At 60.5% G+C, this 21,372-nt stretch overlaps 1 protein-coding gene across 3 annotated transcripts in view; it reads right to left on the bottom strand.

Moving 5' to 3' along the window:
• EPHA2 (EPH receptor A2) overlaps positions 1–18,664 on the bottom strand; it is a 37,964-nt gene extending 19,300 nt beyond the window's left edge. For all 3 annotated transcript variants that reach the window (XM_069742046.1, XM_069742047.1, XM_069742045.1), the window contains exons 1-3: positions 18,511–18,664; positions 4,043–4,110; positions 1,742–2,405 (exon numbers count right to left, since the gene is read on the bottom strand). In XM_069742046.1, the coding sequence (XP_069598147.1) occupies positions 1,742–2,405; positions 4,043–4,110; positions 18,511–18,586 (808 nt within the window). In that variant the 5' untranslated portion in view covers positions 18,587–18,664. The remainder of the gene's footprint in view (positions 1–1,741; positions 2,406–4,042; positions 4,111–18,510) is intronic.
• Between the last annotated feature and the right edge of the window lie 2,708 nt (positions 18,665–21,372).

Here is a 21,372-nt window from a genome sequence, read left to right on the forward strand (position 1 = left end):
GAGAGCAACAGCGGAGGGAATGGGGCTGAATACAGAGAGCAACAGCGGAGGGAATGGGGCTGAATACAGAGAGCAGTACCGACGCGCACAGTACGGATGCGCATGCCCCATTTACAGATGTGGAGGTCTCGTTCTGCGGACCCCTCCTCCCCCACTCCTGACATGTCGGAGCATACATCCTGCGGTGCCGGGTGCAGACACCTGCGGCTCCCGTCTGCTCCTCCTGCGCTGGAGTCAGACACACAACCTGGTTCTAATAAAAGTCTCATTATCAGGAGGCTCCTGACAAATCTGCGGCGGAGGCCCCCGTGTGTGGAGCTGGGGGGACGGCTGGTCTCCTCCTCCATTCCAGGACCATGCGAGGACACAGCGAGATTCCTAACATAGGAAGCTGAGGAAATGGCAGACTGACGGGCTGTGGGTACAGGGCCGATAATGGCACTGCCCGTCCTGCCGACCTCTCCGGCTGCGTCCTCTGCGCAATACTATGGATCATGTACTGTCGGCGGGATAACCGTGATCACCGACGACTGCACCCGCTCAGCATCGCCTGCACCGCGCCATCCATCTATATGCAATGTCACACAGCCGGCGGCACATTCACCGCAGAGGACGAGACGCCAACCGGCAAATGGCTGAGGTCGGCAACATGGAAGCTGGGATCAGAGGGAAATCCCAGAAGATGCCGACCGTCACCACATACCAAGCTGCGAGTGAGTCCATATGTGCCAGGAACAGGACCGGATGGGGAAAACTGCTCTGGGAGAAATACGATAGTGAGTGCAGCTCTGGAGTATAACTCAGGATCAGTAATGTATGTACACAGTGACTGCTCCAGCAGAATAGTGAGTGCAGCTCTGGAGTATAATACAGGATGTAACTCAGGATCAGTAATGTAATGTATGTACACAGTGACTGCACCAGCAGAATAGTGAGCGCAGCTCTGGGGTATAATACAGGATGTAACTCAGGATCAGTAATGTAATATATATACACAGTGACTGCACCAGCAGAATAGTGAGCGCAGCTCTGGGGTATAATACAGGATGTAACTCAGGATCAGTAATGTAATGTATGTACACAGTGACTGCACCAGCAGAATAGTGAGCGCAGCTCTGGGGTATAATACAGGAGGTAACTCAGGATCAGTAATGTAATGTATGTACACAGTGACTGCACCAGCAGAATAGCGAGTGCAGCTCTGGAGTATAATACAGGATGTAACTCAGGATCAGTAATGTAAGGTATGTACACAGTGACTGCACCAGCAGAATAGTGAGTGCAGCTCTGGGGTATAATACAGGAGGTAACTCAGGATCAGTAATGTAATGTATGTACACAGTGACTGCACCAGCAGAATAGTGAGTGCAGCTCTGGGGTATAATACAGGAGGTAACTCAGGATCAGTAATGTAATGTATGTACACAGTGACTGCACCAGCAGAATAGTGAGTGCAGCTCTGGGGTATAATACAGGAGGTAACTCAGGATCAGTAATGTAATGTATGTACACAGTGACTGCACCAGCAGAATAGTGAGTGCAGCTCTGGGGTATAATACAGGAGGTAACTCAGGATCAGTAATGTAATGTATGTACACAGTGACTGCACCAGCAGAATAGTGAGTGCAGCTCTGGAGTATTGCACTGTATTGTATGTACACAGAGTCCGCAGTTTCGGTAACCTGATGTTGGGCACAGACATTCTGCCTGCACGACATGATCAGACTATAATATTATTTACCTTGACATTCGTCCCCCACTCTCTCGTATCCGGCGGTGCAGACGCATTGTCCAATGAGAACCAGCCATTCTCCATCTGTGTTGCAATGCATGCTGGGATCATCTCCAACCGACACGGAGTTCTCCACACACTTCCCCGTCACCTTTGCCAGGGTCTGTGAGTCGGCGCCAGCGACGGTCTCGGGGAACAGCGCCATTCCTTGCACAGCCGCTGGGCACTTTTTGTAGTAGATGCGGACGGAGAGCAGCGCCACGCAGGCGCCGATGTCCTGGAAGGCCAGGTAGAAGCCTTTCTTGGTCAGTTTCCCCACCGACCGGACCTCAATGTTTAGCTTCAGATTGCGGGAATCGATGTCGTCCTGCAGGGTGATTTCATCGGGTGCAATGGTGTCGATCTTGCGGAAGAGTCGCTTCTGGAAGTTGATGCCGATGTCCATGTCTGACTCCATATAGTACAGATTGAACGTCTCCTTACAAGACCCCGAGACGCCCGAGAAGCTGTTGCAGTCGCGGACGGTGAAGTACAGCTCGATGAAGATGCGCTGCGCCTCGCTGCGGTAGATCCAGCTGGTGCGGAGCCAGTTGTCCTGCTCGCCTTCCTGCACGTTGCAGACCGTATACATGAAGATGGCGCTGCCGTTCTTCCAGTCCGGTAGCAGATCCCACTGCAAGAGAGACGGGGAGAACGTGAGACGCTCACAGCCCCAATCTGGGGTCACAAGTTGTGGCCGGAGGGCGTCCCGGGCCGAACACTGCAAATCCTAACCAGCTGCTGTCAGATGCCTGCTCCAAGCCATGGCGGACCCACGGGCAGCGGCCTCTCCCCACCACCGGCTGCGGCCTCTCCCCACGCCGCCTGCGGCCCTCTCCCCACGCCGGCAGCGGGCCTATCCCCCCCACCGGCTGCGGCCCTCTCCCCACCAGCGGCTGCGGCCCTCTCCCCACCAGCGGCTGCGGCCCTCTCCCCACCAGCGGCTGCGGCCCTCTCCCCACCAGCGGCTGCGGCCCTCTCCCCACCAGCGGCTGCGGCCCTCTCCCCACACCGGCTGCGGCCCTCTCCCCACACCGGCTGCGGCCCTCTCCCCACCAGCGGCTGCGGCCCTCTCCCCACCAGCGGCTGCGGCCCTCTCCCCACCAGCGGCTGCGGCCCTCTCCCCACCAGCGGCTGCGGCCCTCTCCCCACCAGCGGCTGCGGCCCTCTCCCCACCAGCGGCTGCGGCCCTCTCCCCACCAGCGGCTGCGGCCCTCTCCCCACCAGCGGCTGCGGCCCTATCCCCACCACCGGCGGCAGCCCTCTCCCCACACCGGCTGCGGCCCTATCCCCACCACCGGCTGCGGCCCTCTCCCCACACCGGCGGCGGCCCTCTCCCCACACCGGCTGCGGCCCTCTCCCCACCAGCGGCTGCGGCCCTCTCCCCACCAGCGGCTGCGGCCCTCTCCCCACCAGCGGCTGCGGCCCTCTCCCCACCAGCGGCTGCGGCCCTCTCCCCACCAGCGGCTGCGGCCCTCTCCCCACCAGCGGCTGCGGCCCTCTCCCCACCAGCGGCTGCGGCCCTCTCCCCACCAGCGGCTGCGGCCCTCTCCCCACCAGCGGCTGCGGCCCTCTCCCCACCAGCGGCTGCGGCCCTCTCCCCACCAGCGGCTGCGGCCCTCTCCCCACCACCGGCTGCGGCCCTATCCCCACCACCGGCTGCGGCCCTATCCCCACCACCGGCTGCGGCCCTCTCCCCACACCGGCGGCGGCCCTCTCCCCACACCGGCGGCGGCCCTCTCCCCACACTGGCTGCGGGCCTATCCCCACACCGGCTGCGGGCCTATCCCCCCCCCCCACCGGCTGCGGGCCTATCCCCCCCACCGGCTGCGGGCCTATCCCCCCCACCGGCTGCGGGCCTATCCCCCGTCCGCTGCCCAATAACTTCAATCATCTTCCAGGATCAGCGCCTCATGATGGGACGACCCCGTCACCCTGAAGGTCAGCGTCGGCATAAAGTGGCAACTGATTAGGACAAGTCGCTGGGATGAGTGTTGTCATCACAATTATTAACCCCTCCATCTCTGCTCCCCAGGGGAACGGAGCAGGTGGTCTGCTTTTTCCTAGGGATGTCAGGAGCATCCGGGGTAACGAGGGCCACAGACCTACGCGGCTAGATCAGAGAGCGCTCCCTGCGGCCGCCATCGCTAAACCTGCACCCTCTCCAAATAGGACCAGAGATGGGATTACCGACTAATGATTAATCTCAGCAAACAGCGTCCCTGGTGCGTGGAGGCGGGCGACGCAGGGTCACTGGCCGGTGCTACTTACCCCTTTCCCAAATGGGTTGGTGAGCCAGCCGGTCTCTCCCTTCATCTTCTCAAAGTCCAGCAGCATCACTGAAAGAGAAGAGAAGAGAGCGGTGAGCGACAGCAGCGGAGGACGCCATCCACGGCGGCTCGGTCACCATACAATCACGTCAGGCTTGAATGCCTACACAGGACACTACAAGTACCAGCATGCACGCAGGACAGAGCATTTAATGGAAGCCAGCTGTGCGGTTATGTAATGACGACGTGGGCCGCATTCCTCCACCATTAAGAACACCTAATCACAAGCCCAGACGAGCGCCCGACCCCGAGCCAAAACCACCTCCACGGGCAGCGAGTCAGCGGCAGCATCGGGCAGGAGAAGCTGACTCACGGAGGACTCGCCCCCCACAACGGCAGCTCCGGCCTAAAGACGACTGCTCCCCCACCGGGGCCGACGCCATGAAACCAAAACCTACCACGTCCCCATCTGGACACAGAGTCCAGGAGCAGCGCTGCCAGCCACGGAGTACGGACATCTGTGGTGCCTGCAGCAGCCATTCATGGTGGGATTCTGTGGAGAGAGGGGCTCCGGCAGAGCCGGGATTTACATTACCGTGGATAGAGGGGCTCTGGCAGAGCCGGGACTTACATTACCGTGGATAGAGGGGCTCCGGCAGAGCCGGGATTTACATTACCGTGGATAGAGGGGCTCCGGCAGAGCCGGGATTTACATTACTGTGGATAGAGGGGCTCCGGCAGAGCCGGGACTTACATTACCGTGGAGAGAGGGGCTCCGGCAGAGCCGGGATTTACATTACCGTGGATAGAGGGGATCCGGCAGAGCCGAGACTTACATTACCGTGGATAGAGGGGCTCCGGCAGAGCCGAGACTTACATTACCGTGGATAGAGGGGCTCCGGCAGAGCCAGGATTTACATTACCGTGGATAGAGGGGATCCGGCAGAGCCGAGACTTACATTACCGTGGATAGAGGGGCTCCGGCAGAGCCGGGATTTACATTACCGTGGATAGAGGGGCTCCGGCAGAGCCGGGATTTACATTACCGTGGATAGAGGGGCTCCGGCAGAGCCGGGATTTACATTACCGTGGATAGAGGGGCTCCGGCAGAGCCGGGATTTACATTACCGTGGATAGAGGGGCTCCGGCAGAGCCGGGATTTACATTACCGTGGATAGAGGGGCTCCGGCAGAGCCGGGATTTACATTACCGTGGATAGAGGGGCTCCGGCAGAGCCGGGATTTACATTACCGTGGATAGAGGGGCTCCGGAAGAGCCGGGATTTACATTACCGTGGATAGAGGGGCTCCGGCAGAGCCGGGATTTACATTACCGTGGATAGAGGGGCTCCGGCAGAGCCGGGATTTACATTACCGTGGATAGAGGGGCTCCGGCAGAGCCGGGATTTACATTACCGTGGATAGAGGGGCTCCGGCAGAGCCGGGATTTACATTACCGTGGATAGAGGGGCTCCGGCAGAGCCGGGATTTACATTACCGTTGATAGAGGGGCTCGGGCAGAGCCGGGATTTACATTACTGTGGATAGAGGGGCTCCGGCAGAGCCGGGATTTACATTACCGTGGATAGAGGGGCTCCGGCAGAGCCGGGATTTACATTACCGTTGATAGAGGGGCTCGGGCAGAGCCGGGATTTACATTACCGTGGATAGAGGGGCTCCGGCAGAGCCGGGATTTACATTACCGTGGATAGAGGGGCTCCGGCAGAGCCGGGATTTACATTACCGTGGATAGAGGGACTCCGGCAGAGCCGGGATTTACATTACTCCTGCGCACAAATGCCCCTTACTGGGGAAGCGGGATCAGGGACATGGCCTTAAGACACAATTGCCCCCCAATATCAGGGGAAGCCGTCTGACCTCCAGGGAGAGGAAGCACCGCAGGCCCCGATTACAGGTGCAGATTTCCGGTGTGGCCTTGGACCAGAGCCTGGGAATGTGGAGGTGCGCGCCCCGTCCTCGTGCCAGCTCCCCCTCCCTGAACAAACAGTGGCAAAGCAAACAATTCAGCGGGCGCGTGGGGGATGTGCCGTTCACTGCTAGGGCTCAGCAACACCCCACTGTACGGACCGCCGACGGGTCCCCCCCATCGTAGGAGCCAACAGTGGTCATTCCTGGAGAACACCACAGAAAGCAGGTGAATGGCAAGGACGGAGGATCTCCCAGGACGCCTGCGGGGTCTCTATCCCACCCGGCAGAGGATCTCACAGGACGCCTGTGGGGTCTCTATCCCACCCGGCAGAGAATCTCACAGGACGCCTGCAGAGTCTCTCTCCCACCCGGCAGAGGATCTCACAGGACGCCTGCGGGGTCTCTATCCCACCCGGCAGAGAATCTCACAGGACGCCTGCAGAGTCTCTCTCCCACCCGGCAGAGGATCTCACAGGACGCCTGTGGGGTCTGTCTCCCACCCGGCGGTGGATATCACAGGACGCCTGCAGAGTCTCTCTCCCACCCGGCGGTGGATATCACAGGATGCCTGCAGAGTCTCTCTCCCACCCGGCAGAGAATCTCACAGGATGCCTGCAGAGTCTCTCTCCCACCCGGCGGAGGATCTCACGGGACGCCTGAGGGGTCTCTCTCCCACCCGGCAGAGAATCTCACAGGACGCCTGCAGAGTCTCTCTCCCACCCGGCGGAGGATCTCACAGGATGCCTGCAGAGTCTCTCTCCCACCCGGCGGAGGATCTCACGGGACGCCTGAGGGGTCTCTCTCCCACCCGGCAGAGAATCTCACAGGATGCCTGAGGGGGGTCTCTCCCACCCGGCGGAGGATCTCACGGGACGCCTGAGGGGTCTCTCTCCCACCCGGCAGAGAATCTCACAGGACGCCTGTGGGGTCTCTCTCCCACCCGGGGGATGATCTCACAGGATGCCTGCGGGGTCTCTCTCCCACCCGGCGGAGGATCTCACAGGACGCCTGCGGGGGTCTCTTTCCCACCTGGCGGGGGTGCGGTGGATGGTGGCACAGAGCGACACGGGGGTACGCTCTCTGCAATGGAGTCTCCCATTGATGTGAAGACTCTGAAGTGCGACCCCCAGCCCCCATACAGGACACTGCCCCAGACATTGTCGAGTGCGGGACCACCAGAGACAACATGAGGTCTTAATAAATGACTCAGCCCCACCAGTCATCATGGTTCTATTTCACCTGGAGATCCCCTTTAAGCTCTGCGATAATGGACGATATTACTGGTTATCACCCTGTGGACACCAGATTTCCGAGGCGAATGTGTTCTTGCACGATGCTATCGCCCCGTCATCTCTACCTGACACTTTCCATCCGCCATGACCCCACCACATCCTCTCACTGATCCAAAAAAAAACAAATCCGTCCCCGCAGGAAGCACTGTCTTCTCCCCTTACATGCGGTGACGACCACAATCAGGTAATACAATGCAGTGAGTGCGCGCCAGGCACGGGCAGGAAGAGCGGAGCGTCGGCTCCATGCACAAGCCCCGACATGCCGCATCCACAGACTGACACGTTACATACCACCTCCTACACGGGTGGGTGGTCCGCGCCCCAAATCACTGAGGAGGTCACCTTCACCTGACACCTATGGCCTGTATTACAGGGGGTCCCACCATATCCATGAACCTCACATGACCCATATCTGCGGCTCCCAGGGTCCAATCACAGCCACTCGTTTCCATCGAGACCCCCACAGTTCTGCACTCAGGGGGGAGGAAGAGACACACTTTTACACTCATCCTAATTCCTCACCCCTGAGGAAGTAACATGGTGCCCCCCACCCCAGGAGAGGCGTCCTGACACCCACCGATTACACAGCAGCGTCAGGGATGGGAATGAATGAGACTCATCCAGAAGAATGAAAACCGGCACCTGTCCACTCCCAGCAGAGCGGCCATGACTCCCATCATCCTCATCACCACACCGAGCCCACCATCTACAGACTATCGCAGGGGCGAAGCGTCACAGCCCCTGTAATCCCGACATCTCCCCCGCTCACCGCGAACGTGTGCGATTTACAGCATCTACACGAAGCTTTCATGTCCGGCCAACACCGAAGACCTCCTGCCAAAAAATGTACAGAGCGAGAAGAATGGGCCATTAATGCAATCCGAGCGCCTCCGCCATCAGACTGTCCACGCAGGAGATTATCCCCCATTTATACAGTGCCCCCCGGCGAGGCCCGGACGGGGGAGCGACCCGCGGTCTCCAACATCTACCCCACTGCTGAATGCTATTCACCCAAACCACTGGAGGGCGCCACAATCCGCTGCAGAAAATGGGGCCCCCTGGTGGGCGCATCGCCATGAACCACAGCTTTACAGGACACTGCCACAATCGCCATGAAATCCTCCCCAGCGATGCACATGCAGTCAGGAGCTGGGAAAGCTGGGTGACAGCACAGGCAGCGCATGCAGCTGTCCCAGCCCCCGGCGTACACATGGTGTCCCGTCCTGCCTGTATGGGAGGACTCCCGGTGACAGATTTCTGCTTTATGGCGCTGGGAATACAAAGGTGAGATATGCACCTATAACCACGGGGGCGAGACGTCACCGGCATTCCTCAGCGTGAATCAGCGCCGCACCCCATCTCTACGGCGACTTCAGAAACATTTCCGGGCTGAATACCTCACAAGCCGCCTCATGGAGCCGGCGCCCAGGCGGGGGGATATATATATCCTGCCCCCATCCTACCCGGGGAAAGACTGAAGGGTCACATCCTGCTCCAGCACCATGGACCAGCCTGACAGTCAGCTACTGTGTAGAGGCGCACACCGGCCTCTAGGGGCCGCTACTGAAACAGGACAGTCACACACCTGTACACTATGGGGGCAGCAGGGGACCGTCACACACCTGTACACTATGGGGGCAGCGGGGACCATCACACATCTGTACACTATGGGGGGCAGCGGGGACCGTCACACACCTGTACACTATGGGGGCAGCGGGGACCATCACACACCTGTACACTATGGGGGCAGCGGGGACCATCACACACCTGTACACTATGGGGGCAGCGGGGACCATCACACACCTGTACACTATGGGGGCAGCGGGGGACCGTCACACACCTGTACACTATGGGGGCAGCAGGGGACCATCACACACCTGTACACTATGGGGGGCAGCGGGGACAGTCACACACCTGTACACTATGGGGGCAGCGGGGACCGTCACACACCTGTACACTATGGGGGGCAGCGGGGACAGTCACACATCTGTACACTATGGGGGCAGCAGGGGACCGTCACACATCTGTACACTATGGGGGGCAGCGGGGACAGTCACACACCTGTACACTATGGGGGGCAGCGGGGACAGTCACACATCTGTACACTATGGGGGCAGCGGGGGACCGTCACACACCTGTACACTATGGGGGCAGCGGGGGACCGTCACACACCTGTACACTATGGGGGCAGCGGGGGACCGTCACACACCTGTACACTATGGGGGCAGCGGGGGACCATCACACACCTGTACACTATGGGGGGCAGCGGGGACAGTCACACACCTGTACACTATGGGGGGCAGCGGGGACAGTCACACATCTGTACACTATGGGGGCAGCAGGGGACCGTCACACATCTGTACACTATGGGGGGCAGCAGGGACCATCACACACCTGTACACTATGGGGGGCAGCGGGGACAGTCACACACCTGTACACTATGGGGGGCAGCGGGGACAGTCACACATCTGTACACTATGGGGGCAGCAGGGACCGTCACACATCTGTACACTATGGGGGGCAGCAGGGACCATCACACACCTGTACACTATGGGGGCAGCGGGGGACTGTCACACATCTGTACACTATGGGGGCAGCGGGGGACTGTCACACATCTGTACACTATGGGGGCAGCGGGGGACTGTCACACATCTGTACACTATGGGGGCAGCGGGGGACCGTCACACAACTGTACACTATGGGGGCAGCGGGGACCGTCACACACCTGTACACTATGGGGGCAGCGGGGGACCGTCACACACCTGTACACTATGGGGGCAGCGGGGGACCGTCACACAACTGTACACTATGGGGGCAGCGGGGACCGTCACACACCTGTACACTATGGGGGGCAGCGGGGACAGTCACACATCTGTACACTATGGGGGGCAGCGGGGACCGTCACACACCTGTACACTATGGGGGCAGCGGGGGACTGTCACACACCTGTACACTATGGGGGCAGCGGGGACCGTCACACATCTGTACACTATGGGGGCAGCGGGGGACCGTCACACACCTGTACACTATGGGGGCAGCGGGGACCGTCACACACCTGTACACTATGGGGGCAGCGGGGGACCGTCACACACCTGTACACTATGGGGGCAGCAGGGACCATCACACAACTGTACACTATGGGGGCAGCGGGGGACCGTCACACAACTGTACACTATGGGGGCAGCAGGGACCATCACACATCTGTACACTATGGGGGGCAGCGGGGACCGTCACACATCTGTACACTATGGGGGCAGCAGGGACCGTCACACATCTGTACACTATGGGGGCAGCAGGGACCATCACACACCTGTACACTATGGGGGGTGGGGGCAGCAGGGACCATCACACACCTGTACACTATGGGGGGCAGCGGGGACCGTCACACACCTGTACACTATGGGGGCAGCGGGGGACCGTCACACATCTGTACACTATGGGGGGCAGCGGGGACCGTCACACATCTGTACACTATGGGGGCAGCGGGGACCATCACACACCTGTACACTATGGGGGGTGGGGGCAGCAGGGACCGTCACACACCTGTACACTATGGGGGCAGCGGGGACCGTCACACATCTGTACACTATGGGGGGTGGGGGCAGCAGGGACCATCACACACCTGTACACTATGGGGGGCAGCGGGGACCGTCACACACCTGTACACTATGGGGGCAGCGGGGGACCGTCACACATCTGTACACTATGGGGGGCAGCGGGGACCGTCACACACCTGTACACTATGGGGGGTGGGGGCAGCAGGGACCGTCACACACCTGTACACTATGGGGGCAGCGGGGACCATCACACACCTGTACACTATGGGGGGTGGGGGCAGCAGGGACCGTCACACACCTGTACACTATGGGGGGTGGGGGCAGCAGGGACCGTCACACATCTGTACACTATGGGGGCAGCAGGGACCATCACACACCTGTACACTATGGGGGGTGGGGGCAGCAGGGACCGTCACACACCTGTACACTATGGGGGCAGCGGGGACCGTCACACATCTGTACACTATGGGGGGCAGCAGGGACCATCACACACCTGTACACTATGGGGGGTGGGGGCAGCAGGGACCGTCACACACCTGTACACTATGGGGGGTGGGGGCAGCAGGGACCGTCACACACCTGTACACTATGGGGGGTGGGGGCAGCAGGGACCGTCACACACCTGTACACTATGGGGGGTGGGGGCAGCGGGGACCATCACACACCTGTACACTATGGGGGGCAGCGGGGGACCGTCACACACCTGTACACTATGGGGGGCAGCGGGGACCATCACACACCTGTACACTATGGGGGGCAGCGGGGACCGTCACACACCTGTACACTATGGGGGGCAGCGGGGACCATCACACACCTGTACACTATGGGGGGCAGCGGGGACCATCACACACCTGTACACTATGGGGGCAGCAGGGACCATCACACACCTGTACACTATGGGGGCAGCAGGGACCATCACACACCTGTACACTATGGGGGCAGCGGGGACCATCACACACCTGTACACTATGGGGGGCAGCGGGGAGCATCACACACCTGTACACTATGGGGGCAGCAGGGACCATCACACACCTGTACACTATGGGGGCAGCAGGGACCATCACACACCTGTACACTATGGGGGGTGGGGGCAGCAGGGACCGTCACACACCTGTACACTATGGGGGCAGCGGGGACCGTCACACATCTGTACACTATGGGGGGCAGCAGGGACCATCACACACCTGTACACTATGGGGGGTGGGGGCAGCAGGGACCGTCACACACCTGTACACTATGGGGGGTGGGGGCAGCAGGGACCGTCACACACCTGTACACTATGGGGGGTGGGGGCAGCGGGGACCATCACACACCTGTACACTATGGGGGGCAGCGGGGGACCGTCACACACCTGTACACTATGGGGGGCAGCGGGGACCATCACACACCTGTACACTATGGGGGCAGCAGGGACCATCACACACCTGTACACTATGGGGGCAGCAGGGACCATCACACACCTGTACACTATGGGGGGCAGCGGGGACCGTCACACACCTGTACACTATGGGGGCAGCAGGGACCATCACACACCTGTACACTATGGGGGGGGGGGGGGGCAGCAGGGACCGTCACACACCTGTACACTATGGGGGCAGCAGGGACCATCACACACCTGTACACTATGGGGGCAGCGGGGACCATCACACACCTGTACACTATGGGGGGCAGCGGGGACCATCACACACCTGTACACTATGGAGGGCAGCGGGGACCATCACACACCTGTACACTATGGGGGGCAGCGGGGACCATCACACACCTGTACACTATGGGGGGCAGCGGGGACCATCACACACCTGTACACTATGGGGGGCAGCGGGGGACCGTCACACACCTGTACACTATGGGGGGCAGCAGGGACCATCACACACCTGTACACTATGGGGGGCAGCGGGGACCATCACACACCTGTACACTATGGGGGGCAGCGGGGACCATCACACACCTGTACACTATGGGGGCAGCAGGGACCATCACACACCTGTACACTATGGGGGGCAGCGGGGACCGTCACACACCTGTACACTATGGGGGCAGCAGGGACCATCACACACCTGTACACTATGGGGGGGGGGGCAGCGGGGGACCGTCACACACCTGTACACCATGGGGGCAGCAGGGACCATCACACACCTGTACACTATGGGGGGGGGGCAGCAGGGACCGTCACACACCTGTACACTATGGGGGGCAGCGGGGGACCGTCACACACCTGTACACTATGGGGGGCAGCGGGGACCATCACACACCTGTACACTATGGGGGCAGCGGGGACCGTCACACACCTGTACACTATGGGGGCAGCGGGGATCATCACACACCTGTACACTATGGGGGGCAGCGGGGGACCGTCACACACCTGTACACTATGGGGGACAGCGGGGACCGTCACACACCTGTACACTATGGGGGCAGCGGGGACCGTCACACACCTGTACACTATGGGGGGCAGCGGGGACAGTCACACACCTGTACACTATGGGGGGCAGCGGGGACCGTCACACACCTGTACACTATGGGGGGCAGCGGGGGACCGTCACACACCTGTACACTATGGGGGGCAGCGGGGACCATCACACACCTGTACACTATGGGGGCAGCGGGGACCGTCACACACCTGTACACTATGGGGGGCAGCGGGGACAGTCACACACCTGTACACTATGGGGGACAGCGGGGACCGTCACACACCTGTACACTATGGGGGCAGCGGGGACCGTCACACACCTGTACACTATGGGGGGCAGCGGGGACAGTCACACACCTGTACACTATGGGGGGCAGCGGGGACAGTCACACACCTGTACACTATGGGGGACAGCGGAGACCGTCACACACCTGTACACTATGGGGGGCAGCGGGGACAGTCACACACCTGTACACTATGGGGGGCAGCGGGGACAGTCACACATCTGTACACTATGGGGGGCAGCGGGGACAGTCACACATCTGTACACTATGGGGGCAGCGGGGACCATCACACACCTGTACATTATGGGGACAGTGGGGACCGTCACACACCTGTACACTATGGGGGGCAGCAGGGACCATCACACACCTGTACACTATGGGGGCAGCAGGGACCATCACACACCTGTACACTATGGGGGCAGCGGGGACCGTCAGACACCTGTACACTATGGGGGCAGCGGGGGACCGTCACACACCTGTACACTATGGGGGGCAGTGGGACCATCACACACCTGTACACTATGGGGGCAGCGGGGACCGTCACACACCTGTACACTATGGGGGCAGCGGGGACCGTCACACACCTGTACACTATGGGGGGCAGCGGGGACCGTCACACACCTGTACACTATGGGGGGCAGCGGGGGACCGTCACACACCTGTACACTATGGGGACCGTCACACACCTGTACACTATGGGGGGCAGCGGGGACCATCACACACCTGTACACTATGGGGGCAGCAGGGACCATCACACACCTGTACACTATGGGGGGCAGCAGGGACCGTCACACACCTGTACACTATGGGGGGCAGCAGGGACCGTCACACACCTGTACACTATGGGGGGCAGCAGGGACCGTCACACACCTGTACATGATGTGGGGGCGGCAGGGGACCATCACACACCTGTACATGATGAGGGGGCGGCAGGGGACCATCACACACCTGTACATGATGAGGGGGCGGCAGGGGACCGTCACACACCTGTACATGATGTGGGGGCGGCAGGGGACCATCACACACCTGTACATGATGAGGGGCGGCAGGGGACCATCACACACCTGTACATGATGAGGGGGCGGCAGGGGACCATCACACGCCTGTACACTATGGGGGGCAGTGGGGACCGTCACACACCTGTACATTATGGGGGGGGAGGGTGGCAGGGGACGGTCACACACCTGTACATGCTGGGGGGGTGGGGCTTTTGGGGCAGCACGGACTGTCATAAGCCGGTACAGTTGGCCTTACGTGAGCAGGGTGGTCCTACTGTCTGGGGGCCGGTCACATTGTGACCATTCCTATGCAGTAACATAGTTAGCACGGCCGAAAAAAGGCATGTGTCCATACAGTTCAGCCGATATTCTATCAGAAAAAATCCCCAAACTAAGTAAAATGGTAAAACTGCAGCACGAAACGCTGAACACAAGAGATTATTGTGTGCGGAGAGGATGGAACAGAACGTCCGTAACAGCACACTGAGGATTTATCGTACAGGACCCCCGCAAGGAGAAGCCCCCTGAGCACATCGCTACCTATAAACTGTATATAGACCTGTGGGGTCATTCACACATAGATACTCCCCACGCCCACAGAGCTGGCGCTCTACAGCTCCCCAGGTCCACAGAGCTGGCGCTCTACACACGGAGGATCTGCACTGGCTCTACAGCTCCCCCTACAGGGCTTCTCTTATACCACCCCTGGAGTGACGGCTGTGTGAGGCTTACTGCTTGGCACCGACATCCTGTACAGTAGGCAGCGCCCGATCCCCGAGGGGGCAAAGTTCTATATTTGATCGCACAGTTCCAGAATTCACCATTAATCACTTCACACGTCTGAAGTCATCACTGCCAACTCCTCATTAACAATATGTGCAGAAATCAGCCGCTAACAATAATGATGCCACCTCCGCCCACGGCGCCAGCGTGGATGGGGGGAGATATATACCCACACTGGAGCCATTACTCCCATACACACTCCAGGCAGGCAGTGTCTGTGGGACTACAAGTGCCAGTCCGCACCAGAAGGGGCAACAGACTCAGCCATGGAGCGCACCTGACAGACAACTGCAGAAGCTGGTGCAAGTGATCCGGACCCCCGACTGACAGGGGCACCGCTGGCTCAGCCCACCCAGGGGGTCAGGCCGCTGCTTGGGTTTGGCTCTGGCAGCTACTGAGTCACTTAATGTAGGAGAAGGAGTTAAAGTGAGCAAAGATTAACCCTGTCACTGCTGCATGGGAATGTAAACACGTCACCAACATGTGTGCATGCACCCAGAGCCAGCTCCCCAGAGACCACCAGCACCAGGTCCCCAGAAACCACCAGCTCCCCAGAGACCACCAGCACCAGGTCCCCAGAAACCACCAGCTCCCCAGAGACCACCAGCACCAGGTCCCCAGAAACCACCAGCTCCCCAGAGACCACCAGCACCAGGTCCCCAGAAACCACCAGCTCCCCAGAGACCACCAGCACCAGGTCCCCAGAAACCACCAGCTCCCCAGAGACCACCAGTACCAGGTCCCCAGAGACCACCAGCACCCCAGAGACCACCAGCGCCGCGCGCCAGCTCCCCAGAGACCATCAGTGCCGCGCGCCAGCTCCCCAGAGACCACCAGTGCCAGCTCCCCGGAGACCACCAGCACCACGTGCCAGCTCCCCAGAGACCACCAGCACCAGCTCCCCAGAGACCACCAGCACCAGCTCCCCAGAGACCACCAGCTCCCCAGAGACCACCAGCACCAGCTCCCCAGAGACCACCAGCACCCCAGAGACCACCAGCACCAGCTCCCCAGAGACCACCAGCACCCCAGAGACCACCAGCACCAGCTCCCCAGAGACCACCAGCACCAGCTCCCCAGAGACCACCAGCACCAGCTCCCCGGAGACCACCAGCACCAGGTCCCCAGAAACCACCAGCTCCCCAGAGACCACCAGCACCAGGTCCCCAGAAACCACCAGCTCCCCAGAGACCACCAGTACCAGGTCCCCAGAGACCACCAGCACCCCAGAGACCACCAGCGCCGCGCGCCAGCTCCCCAGAGACCATCAGTGCCGCGCGCCAGCTCCCCAGAGACCACCAGTGCCAGCTCCCCGGAGACCACCAGCACCACGTGCCAGCTCCCCAGAGACCACCAGCACCAGCTCCCCAGAGACCACCAGCACCAGCTCCCCAGAGACCACCAGCTCCCCAGAGACCACCAGCACCAGCTCCCCAGAGACCACCAGCTCCCCAGAGACCACCAGCACCAGCTCCCCAGAGACCACCAGCACCAGCTCCCCAGAGACCACCAGCACCAGCTCCCCGGAGACCACCAGCACCAGCTCCCCGGAGACCACCAGCACCAGCTCCCCGGAGACCACCAGCACCAGGTCCCCAGAAACCACCAGCTCCCCAGAGACCACCAGCACCAGGTCCCCAGAAACCACCAGCTCCCCAGAGACCACCAGCACCAGGTCCCCAGAAACCACCAGCTCCCCAGAGACCACCAGCACCCCAGAAACCACCAGCTCCCTAGAGACCACCAGCACCAGGTCCCCAGAAACCACCAGCTCCCCAGAGACCACCAGTACCAGGTCCCCAGAGACCACCAGCTCCCCAGAGACCACCAGCACCCCAGAAACCACCAGCTCCCCAGAGATCACCAGCGCCGCGCGCCAGCTCCCCAGAGACCATCAGTGCCGCGCGCCAGCTCCCCAGAGACCACCAGTGCCAGCTCCCCGGAGACCACCAGCACCACGTGCCAGCTCCCCAGAGACCACCAGCACCACGTGCCAGCTCCCCGGAGACCACCAGCACCAGCTCCCCGGAGACCACCAGCACCAGCTCCCCAGAGACCACCAGCACCAGCTCCCCAGAGACCACCAGCACCAGCTCCCCAGAGACCACCAGCACCAGCTCCCCGGAGACCACCAGCACCACGTGCCAGCTCCCCGGAGACCACCAGCACCAGCTCCCCAGAGACCACCAGCACCAGCTCCCCAGAGACCACCAGCACCACGTGCCAGCTCCCCGGAGACCACCAGCACCAGCTCCCCAGAGACCACCAGCACCAGCTCCCCAGAGACCACCAGCTCCCCAGAGACCACCAGTGCCGCGCGCCAGCTCCCCAGAGACCACCAGCGCCACGCACCAGCTCCCCAGAGACTACCAGCGCCAGCTCCCCAGAGACCACCAGCGCCACGTGCCAGCTCCCCAGAGACCACCAGCACCAGCTCCCCAGAGACCACCAGCGCCACGTGCCAGCTCCCCAGAGACAGCTCCCCAGAGACCACCACACGCTGCCCCCATAATAATATCACCAGAGACCACCACACGCTGCCCCCATAATAATATCACCAGAGACCACCACACGCTGCCCCCATAATAATATCACCAGAGACCACCACACGCAGCCCCCATAATAATATCACCAGAGACCACCACACGCTGCCCCCATAATACCACCACACTCTGCCCCCATAATAATATCACCAGAGACCACCACACGCTGCCCCCATAATAATATCACCAGAGACCACCACACGCTGCCCCCATAATAATATCACCAGAGACCACCACACGCTGCCCCCATAATAATATCACCAGAGACCACCACACGCAGCCCCCATAATAATATCACCAGAGACCACCACACGCTGCCCCCATAATAATACCACCACACGCTGCCCCCATAATAATATCACCAGAGACCACCACACGCTGCCCCCATAATAATATCACCAGAGACCACCACACGCTGCCACCATAATAATATCACCAGAGACCACCACACGCTGCCCCCATAATAATATCACCAGAGACCACCACACGCTGCCCCCATAATAATATCAGAGACCACCACACGCTGCCCCCATAATAATACCACCACACGCTGCCCCCATAATAATATCACCAGAGACCACCACACGCTGCCCCCATAGTAACGCTAGGACCGGTGACGTCCCAGACACGTCCTGACACCTCGCCTGCCCCCGCACGCTCCTCTGGGCACTCACCCTCGGTGGTCGGCAGGGACAGCAGGCCGTGGCCGCACAGCAGGAGCAGCAGGCAGCTGGCGGGGCGGGCGCTCATGTCCGCGGTGTCCGGGCTCCGCGCTCTTCCCTGTAACTTCCAGGACTTTCTGCCGTCCGCTCTGCAGCTCCGCTGAACCCCGTGCCTGACCCCGCCCCCTGCACGCCTGGCCACGCCCTCGCCCATTCATGCCTCTGTCCGGCCCCGCCCCACGTGCTCTTAAAGGCCCAGCGCATCCTGTACTTGTGCAGCTTTGATCTCCAGGCTGAATGCTGCCATTGTCCTGTAATAACAATCCCCGAGATCAGAGGTCGTAATAACCTGAACCCATCCAATCATCTGCCCATTACCACTGACAACAGGACGATCAGCCATCATCTGGGATCAATGTCCCATGTGATGAAGAGCAAATATTCAGGACACCAATAAAACATTCGCTGGGTAGCAGCCTCCATGTGGCCGCGCAGGTTGGCAGGCCGCGCAGGTTGGCAGGCCGCGCAGGTTGGCAGGCCGCGCAGGTTGGCAGGCCGCGCAGGTTGGCAGGCCGCGCAGGTTGGCAGGCCAGGTTGGTTGGCAGGCCGCGCAGGTTGGCAGGCCGCGCAGGTTGGCAGGCCAGGCTGGTTGGCAGGCCGCGCCGGTTGGCAGGCCAGGTTGGTTGGCAGGCCGCGCCGGTTGGCAGGCCACACTGGTTGGCAGGCCAGGTTGGTTGGCAGGCCGCGCCGGTTGGCAGGCCGCGCAGGTTGGCAGGCCGCGCAGGTTGGCAGGCCGCGCAGGTTGGCAGGCCGCGCAGGTTGGCAGGCCAGGTTGGTTGGCAGGCCGCGCCGGTTGGCAGGCCACACTGGTTGGCAGGCCACACTGGTTGGCAGGCCAGGCTGGTTGGCAGGCCGCGCCGGTTGGCAGGCCGCGCTGCAGTTACCATTTAGGAAAGTTGTGCGACTCTTCGTGTGGTGGAACCGCGACACCGGCCGTCTCTACCCGGCAAACATGCCGCCACTGTCTCCTGCACCCAGGCCGGAGCGTGGCAGGCTGACAACCCACACAGCCCGATGGCCACGAAGTCAGGGGATGTCAATTGTCAGTAACAGAAAACCAGGATGTCTGAGGTCATGGAGGAGCTGTGGGGGCAGAACATCCCCAGACCGCATGATCCCCGTCCTACTGTGAGCGTGGCCTGACCCTGCTCCCGTGGCTGCAGCGTTTCCACTGAGCACATCGGGGAGGTCACTGGTCGGTGATTACACAGGAGCTGACAGAAGAGTCTCCAGACTCGTCTCCACTGAGAACATTGGGGAGGTCACAAATTACACAGGAGCTGCCGGCAGCATCTTCAGACTCGTCTCCACAGAGCACATTGGGGCGGTCACTGGTCGGTGATTACACAGGAGCTTCCGGCAGCGTCTCCAGACTCGTCTCCACTGAGCACATCGGGGAGGTCACTGATTACACAGGAGCTGACAGAAGCGTATCCGGACTTGTCTCCACTGAGCACATCAGGGAGGTCACTGATTACACAGGAGCTGACAGAAGCGTATCCGGACTTGTCTCCACTGAGCACATCGGGGAGGTCACTGATTACACAGGAGCTGACAGAAGCGTATCCAGACTTGTCTCCACTGAGCACATCGGGGAGGTCACTGATTACACAGGAGCTTCCGGCAGCGTCTCGGACTCGTCTCCACTGAGCACATCAGGGAGGTCACTGGTCGGTGATTACACAGGAGCTGCCGGCAGCGGATCTGGTGATTTGTACATTCTGTGGCAGAACCGTCCTCAGTGACAGCAGCTGAGGCCGGAGGTGCCGGGACTTCTGCACGAGGCTCAGGCTATGTGCACACATAGAAAGATCCTCTGCGGATTTTTCCACAGCGGATTTGATAAATCCGCATTGGAAAACCGCTGCGGTTTTTACTGCGGATTTATTGCGGATTCCGCTGCGGTTTTACATCTGCAGTTTTCTATTGGAGCTGGTGTCAAACCGCTGCAGATTCCACACAAAGAATTGACATGCTGCGGAAAATAATCGACTGCGTTTCCGCGCGTTTTTTTCCGCAGCATGTGCACTGCGGATTTCATTTTCCATAGGTTAACATTGTACTGTAAACTAATAGGAAACTGCTGCAGATCCGCAGCAAAATCCGCAGCGTGTGCACATAACCTTATACACTCCGGACTGGAGACACCGGGAGGTTCCATCATTCCGCACGTTCCCTTCTGATCTCCCACATTCCAGTGCTGAGGATTCAGTCTCCAATAAAGGATCCAACGTGACGAGCAGCAGCATCAACCCAGGAGGAGAGAAGAAACCAAGACTGAAACCCGGCACATCCTCCTCCACCATATAACACCCGGCACGTCCTCCTCCTCCACCATATAACACCCGGCACGTCCTCCTCCTCCACCATATAACACCCGGCACGTCCTCCTCCTCCACCATATAACACCCGGCACGTCCTCCTCCTCCACCATATAACACCCGGCACGTCCTCCTCCTCCACCATATAACACCCGGCACGTCCTCCTCCTCCTCCACCATATAACACCCGGCACGTCCTCCTCCTCCTCCACCATATAACACCCGGAACGTCCTCCTCCTCATCCACCATATAACACCCGGCACGTCCTCCTCCTCCACCATATAACACCCGGCACGTCCTCCTCCTCCACCATATAACACCCGGCACGTCCTCCTCCTCCACCATATAACACCCGGCACGTCCTCCTCCTCCTCCACCATATAACACCCGGCACGTCCTCCTCCACCATATAACACCCGGCACGTCCTCCTCCTCCTCCATATAACACCAGGCACGTCCTCCTCCTCCACCATATAACACCCGGCACGTCCT

This window comes from Ranitomeya imitator, chromosome 10 (genome assembly GCF_032444005.1).
Source record: "Ranitomeya imitator isolate aRanImi1 chromosome 10, aRanImi1.pri, whole genome shotgun sequence".
In the NCBI taxonomy this organism is placed as follows: domain Eukaryota; kingdom Metazoa; phylum Chordata; class Amphibia; order Anura; family Dendrobatidae; genus Ranitomeya; species Ranitomeya imitator.